The sequence below is a fragment of the Manacus vitellinus genome, unplaced genomic scaffold, assembly GCF_001715985.3.
Source record: "Manacus vitellinus isolate BGI_N305 unplaced genomic scaffold, ASM171598v3 scaffold_15_pilon, whole genome shotgun sequence".
NCBI lineage: Eukaryota > Metazoa > Chordata > Aves > Passeriformes > Pipridae > Manacus > Manacus vitellinus.
Genome location: NW_021939122.1, coordinates 9,109,569 through 9,116,866, shown reverse-complemented (window position 1 = coordinate 9,116,866; position 7,298 = coordinate 9,109,569). Strand labels below are relative to the sequence as shown.

Genomic DNA, 7,298 nt, shown 5'->3' with positions numbered 1-7,298 from the left:
GTACCACAGAGCAATAAAAAGCCAGACTTCAATGGACAGTGTTGGTCCCCCACTGCCCTGAGTGTGAAATCTTGAAGAAAAAGATAAGTATACAGAAAATCCAGATTTAGCACAAAATTATTTTAAGGAGTTGTAGCACTCTAATATATAGAACTATTGAACTCTTCTGAACTCTCAGAAAACTTCTGTTGCTGTCCTGCAATCATATTTTCATTGGAGGCCAGATTTTTATCAGATGGTGAAGCCTTGGGGTCATCTCGCCCTGTGGTATGATCATCCTGAGTTAGGGAATGTTCTGGTGGTTCCTGGAAAACAAAAAGTTCAGATGAGCTCTGTGCAGGAGGCTGAATCCCAAGAATGGCTTGGGAAAAAGAGAGGTCAGCTTCAACAGAAAACCAGAACACAAGGTTATGACTGAATTTATATGTAGAAATCTGCACTGTATGTACAGCTAATTTAGTTTTCTGTGTGCAGAATAAACAGCTATCTAAAAAAGGGCTAGAAAAGGTTTGCATGTGACTCTTCTCTCAGCAGGGGCAAAAGGTAAATGACCTACACGGAACCACAAGTACAATTAAGATCCTTCCCTGTTTATTTGCCTCAGAAGTCACTGCTAGCAAGCTGCAGGCTTTTTTTTTTTCATGTGCAAAAATGATCAGTGATGTGTTAACACTTCAAATTTGGGATGCACTACTACAACCAGTGTGCCAGGACCAGTGGTTCAATGACCTGAGCAATAGCTTCTGAAGATCAATTCTTGCCTTAAGACATCTTATGTGAAGCATCCAGAAATGCAGATACCCAAAAATCATTTCTGGCTTAGAGTCTGCTCTGGAAAGAAGGAACGTATCCTCCATCTGGAATTTAGCAAGGGGATATGAATCCCTGGCCACAGTGAAGAGCAGTTTATTTAAAATGTGCAAACAGAAAGCAATAGCTTCCACACTGTTATCAGCCACTAGAGCTTGTTTCCTCTCCAGGCTGACTCTTACTTACTCCAGTTGTCAGCAGACCGTGCTTTACTAGCTCCAGTGGACAGCAATTACCAAACCTGCAGATGCCTTTCTTCTTCTTATGGGGACCCAGAAAAAACAGATGACAAAAAGGAACCAGGTGAGGAAGCAACTTCTTTCTTTGTTCTCCTGAGGTAAGAAAATAATGCAAGGAGAACAGGAAAAGAAATATTTTTAGAAATAAAAAGGAAAGAGAAGGGAAAATGAAAATTAAAATGTCAGGGAGAGGGTTATCAGTGTGAGGGAAGAAATGTGCAAAAGATGCATGTGTAAAAAGCTGGTGAAAGATTACTGAGCATAAAGAGGCCACGTGCTGGAAGAGTTCCTGGCAACTTCTTATCTGGGTCTTCTAAGCTGTGCCTGTGGCTCTGTGTGAGCACCATGCTGATGTAAATAACAGTTATCAAAAAAATACAGGAGCACTCAGACCTCTAATCCTTCAATAAAGTCATGTGGGAGCTTAAAACTAATTAAGGCTTCTCTCTAAGCTTTAAGTCTAGTCTATGTGTAGTATAATATCCTGAAGATATTCCCTGTAGAATCCAATGAGAATTTCAGATAAGCAAGTAAGAAACTACTCCACAAACCTGTTTCACACATTGAAAACAAGCTTGGTTTTTACTGGGTATCAGGAATCCCATAATTTGAGGAATTCGAGAATAAAATCCAATTTGTTTATTACAGGTACATACCTGTCCTATCTCACACTTTCAGGACAGCATCAAAACACACTATAAGGCTGCTATTACTGTACCCATCACACAAAACTTACAGTTATAAATTAGTTAAAGTGTAACAAACAAATCTCAAGTAATTGCCTCTATAAGTACAACAAGTAAGCCAATACAGAGTCATACAGAAAGCAGGAGACATTTTATTCCTTTATGAGGAGCACTCAGGACTGAATGTTCACAAAGGAAGGTGAAAGAGCCCCCAAGACAGATAAACTTGGTAAATTTGACACAGGTAAGGATGTTCCCCATATAGTTCTTCAAAGGACCTCTTCTAACATAAAAGAGAGGTTTTTGCTTTCAGTTATACTACCAAACAAAAGTCTATACAGCGAAATTAACCCTTCAAGGAGAAGATAAGAGAGTACAAGGGGTTATTAATGTCTGTTAATCACGTCTCAGTCCATCTTTAAGATGCACAAAGTAAATAGAAGAAACAAAGTATAAACTTTGCTATATCTGACTGCTAGAGCTGATTGACCCTTGTCTGCACATCCCAAATGAAAAATAGGACCAACACATCATATTGTAGCTATTTTATAGCAGTTCTGGTATACAGGGAATGGTAAATTCTGATTTTCACATTACACGTGAAAAATAGGCCTAAAGTATATTCTGAGAAACAGTGTTTGCAAATAAAAAGAAAAACATTAATTGTTTTCTATCATTTAAATACAGTAGTTATAATAAAATAGAGCGAGAGCAAAGAGTATGGCCACCAGACTTGTTTTTAAATCTAATTTAAACTCATTAACTGCAGCAGAACTTGTGATGATGGCCACAGATTAGCTTTCTTTTCTATCTTTGAAAAGCAACAGCTTTTGGAAAGAGCTGGACTAGATGTGAAACCTCTGGCCTTGTTTATTCAGCATTATAGTGTGTTTCTGAATCTTTATGTCCCTGATGACAGAGGTGCTTTTCTATCTATGCTCTTTGTATTCAGTTTGTGCACACTGGAATTATATGCACTTTTTTTTTTAACTGCACAGGCTAATGTCCCTCTTGCATTAGCTCATGAAAAAAAAAAAAAGAGGACAATTAGGCTACTGAAATTAAATAAACAAAAAAAATCCTTAAGGCCACACAAGCTTACATAATAGAAAAACTTAATAATTTCTTTCTTCATGTTATTTTCATGTTACATTTTTTCAGGGGCATATGTAGAAAGACCTGCAGATTTATAGGGAGAGTTTGACCTCATTATTTCCATTTTTCTTTGTCTCTAACTGTGGCTCATTTTTGCCTGTTACCTTAATCCAAAAAAGCCCACTCAGATACTTAACAGGAGCTTTTCTCCCTTCAGTCTTCTTTCTGGATTTGAAATACTAAATTCATTTTTACATATGTATGAATATCTGTGTATAAATGTATGTATATGCACATTATAAACATATATATAAATTTTTGTATATAAATGGAGATCTCTGCTCTCCTAAACATCAGTGATAGAGCAGGTATAAAGATGAAATTGTCCATGTGAGTTACTATTGTTAATCTCTGAATACTTCAGAGTTTTTAAGATGGATTTAGTGAATGTACATTTACTTTAATTACTTTCCTGACATAGAAAGTGGTGTAGTTTCTAATAACACCATGGGGGGGGGAGGGGTGTCAAAAGAGGGAGGATTTAAGTGTAAACATAAAAGTTTGTTTGGAAAAAAGAACGACTCTATGAAGTGGATAATACCATTTCCTAAAAAACATGCCACAGGAACAATAAACTACTCAAACTACAAAATATTTATTTAAATTAGGAGTCTGGATAACAGCTAGACAAAACTAAGAAACTTTCAGTTTTTTAAACATAGAGAGTACCCAAAGACTATCAGTAATTTAAGTCTCCATCTGCTGTAAGATAGGGAGGAAAGTAAAGCTAAGTTAGAAAATGAGAAGTTCAGGATCATGGAACGAAATGCTGAACAAATTACAGACCATGGCTAACAAAAACAAGGTGGTTGTACAACCTTGTACAACAAGGTTGATCAGTTGTACAGAATATCTGTTTAAAATGGAAATGGGCAAGAAGCAACACTTCTGAACAAGTCCATGCCATCTCGTGAGATAAAATCCCTGGGAACAGAAAATCACAAAAGGGAATCACAAGGGTTTTTTCTCTCTATCACATCAGGAGCCTCTCATTCAGGAAAATTGTCCCAAATTTACAATGTTAAATATGATCAGAGGTAATGAAATCTAATGAGATAATTACACAGTGCTGGTGACATTTGGAACCTTTTAGATGTTGGTGATTTTCACTAACTGAGGGTTATTACAATCCTGTTTGATGTTGAGAAATGGGAGCCCATCAAATTTTTTTCACAAATGTTGCTGATTCGTGTTGTGAGTGGAAGTGGCTTTGCCCTGATTTGGCTCTCAGAATTCAGCATTTCATTGGTATCTCTGAGGTGTTTTCGGACTACAAGAGCTGTCAGTCAGAATCCAGCCTCCAGCCACCATCACTTACTGTGAAGAACTCAAAAGGAAGGCCATGTACAAGTTGCCATTTTTTAACTGGCTTTCAAGAAGGTTATGCAGCTAGTAAAAAAATCTCCTTGGAGTAAAAATAAGACCATTAAATTCTGAGAGTTGGCATGGAAACTTGTGAAGCTTAGATGATAAGAAAATAAATACACCTTTAAATAAAAATTAAGCTGAATAGCAACAAAAAGTATCAATTAGCAAGAAACAAGAGATTATTCAAGAAAAAATAAATCCTTCAGCAATCAGAAATCTGCTTTTAGTGACACCACTAAAGAGCAGTCTAACCTACAGAGATAAAATCTCAAATAAAACCAAGAAAGATTAAATAATACTTGAAGAAGAAACAGTTAAATATATAAAAATAAATAAGAATTTTAAAGTATGTTAGAAATAGTCTACAAGGTAGCTGGTTAATTTGCAGATCTTAGAACACAAAGCACCATTAAGAAACACATGCTGCAAAGAACCTGCACAATTTACCTGCATAAAATCATATTACATAAATGTATCTCAGAGAAGTTTTCCCCCAGATTATCAAAATAATGATAGTGATTAAGACACCAGCAGAGAAGATGTCTGAACAAACTGCTAAGCAGGGACAAGTTCTAAGACTAGCTTGTCTTCAGACAAGACTTCCAAGGGAATTCAGAAATCAAATAAGATAGCCACTAAAATGTGTGCAAATTATTATGAAAATAATCTTTACCAGACTAGAAGGCATCGGATGTTATACCTACCACTCCAGAGAGGCTGCTGGGATCCTAAGCAAAACAAATCTAAAAACCTTCAGAACAAAAAAAACTAACTGGAAAAATAAAAATTGAAGACCAGAACATGTAGAAGATTATGTTATGTCAGGTCTAATCACAAGGGATTCCACCTGAAAAACTGTGCCTCTGTCATCTGCTATTTGCACAGCTGTAGCACTTGGGGACTGCACCATTTTTTTCCCTGGGCTCCAGCAGCAGACAGAGCACATGTGAAAGCTGCAGTCACTATGAATCTGCAGACTAAGCAACAAGAGTTCACAGGTGAACACAGTTGGTAGGAGGAGGAAAACAAAAACATTTGAGATGAATGCAGGAAGTACTGATCATAACATACCAACTGAAATTATTTATCTAATATAGGAACAGGTCTGAGAGAGTACGCTGGCACAGAACAGATCTGCAGGGGGGATTCTTTTAACAGAAGAAGAAAAAAGAAGAAAATACATGGCTTCTCCTTGAAAAATGGGGCAAAAACCAAATATGCAAAAAGAATTGATATGACTTACAGAGCAGGTGAACAGATGCATGGGCAAAGAGTTGGTTTTCATAGGGTGTAGGAAAAGGATTGAGCAGTAGATATGGGTGAATAGTTAAGTAACAACACGCTTTACATAAGTTGTCACATCAAAATACAAAAATATGTGGTGTGAAACTTGCATGAATTGTGTTTCAGTCCAGAATGCCTACTATTATGTAAATAACAGATCATTCTTTCTATCTTTTGCAGATTGTTTTGCTGGAACTGCAGTTTATCATAATTCCTGCAAGTACTCAGTGCCTAAGACCCACCACCAATATTTTCCCCACAGTTATTTTTATCAGGTAGGACAACCTCTATGGAGTTGTTCAACACAAATTTTATTGCATATTTGATGTGCCCTCTGCCTTGACTGCTATTAAAGCAATGCACAAAATATTTTTAAGGAACCTAAGAGGAAATAGAGTGTTAGAATTGGAAATAAAACCCGAGGATCATTTAAATAATGCCCACAGCAGGACAGGATTGCTGCTGATACCTGGCTAAACAAACATGGAAATATTATCAGGGATGTTTGCTATACATCCATGTCAACAGCACTGAATAGGCAAGAAAAATATCTCTACTCTCAGCCTGCTCCCTACCCCAATTCCCTGTTGTTCCTCACCATCACATGGCCAAATAGCAGGCACCCCATCCTGTGAAAACATGTAGGCACATGGGACAGGAGTAGGCATATGCCTCGGATCATGGCCAGGGACCTAGGCAGAGACACCTGCAACCCATGAGGGCACAGGATGGCAGAAAGGAAGGTGTGCACAGTTTTTGGAGTACTTCGGTAAGAGGTTCTTGGCCTCCAGCTAAGCCCACTGGCTTTTCATGTGTATTCTGCTACAGGAGGCACATTGAGCTGTCTAAAGGTAGTTACTGCATCAGAGCCGTGACAGGGAAAAGGCGTTATCTGGGTCATTGGGTCTAGCACTGTGACAAAAACTATGTCTACCACTGAAAAATGAATCTGTGGTTTGCTCTGGCCACGCTCTGTGCTGCAGAGGCCTCGGGCTGACTCACATTGCTGGTGTTTGGGGCCACTGTAATGCCAGCTCCCAGTCACCACAGAGCTCCCACTCAACGACAGGAGAGGGGACAGTCACCTGGAAAGTCACCTGGGACAAACTTTATGTAGGACTGAAGTATGGCGTGCACCTGCATGGATAAAACCAGATTGAAGTGACACTGTACCAGTGTCTTGTTTATAGAACTGTAAAAAGACAGTGATCATGCAGATGGCATTAGTATGTCTGTTGGGAATTCTGTGTTAGTGGGGAAGGAATGAGCCAACCCATACATGAAGAGTTAACTACCCCTGTGAAAGGGAGATCATCCAGAAAGGCTGGGGCAGCAGAAATCCCAATAGAAAGGTTGGGCATGAAACACACACCTCAATGGGCTTCAGAAGAAAACTTTTATCACACAGCATTATGGAAGTTCACATGTTTATTCAAGTTTATGCCACCACTTACAGGAAAGAAAAACCTATTATTGTGTTTCCAGCTTATCACATGAAAGGTTACATACGTCAGCTAACTTGATGTCCTCGTCTGGGACCATTAATTCAACTGATTAATCGAAGTCTAATTTCTTAAACTGGATCTGATGGAAGCTGATAGCACGCACTTGGAAAGCCTGTTTTTTCCCGGAGCTCAGGGGCACTGCTGGGCGGGATCCCGGGGATCCCTCAGCACCGCCTGGAGCCCGCTGGACCGGGAGGACAGGCAGCTGTCCCGGCAGGGACACGGCAGGAAGCGGAAAGGAACGCGGCCGT

At 38.8% G+C, this 7,298-nt stretch overlaps 1 protein-coding gene across 1 annotated transcript in view; it reads left to right on the top strand.

Moving 5' to 3' along the window:
* Window positions 1-573: 573 nt before the first annotated feature.
* BTAF1 (B-TFIID TATA-box binding protein associated factor 1) overlaps window positions 574-7,298 on the top strand; it is a 47,553-nt gene continuing 40,828 nt past the window's right edge. Inside the window, exons 1-2 of the mRNA XM_018069194.3 lie at window positions 574-1,113; window positions 5,723-5,817. Of these exons, the coding sequence (XP_017924683.1) occupies window positions 1,075-1,113; window positions 5,723-5,817 (134 nt within the window). The 5' untranslated portion in view covers window positions 574-1,074. The remainder of the gene's footprint in view (window positions 1,114-5,722; window positions 5,818-7,298) is intronic.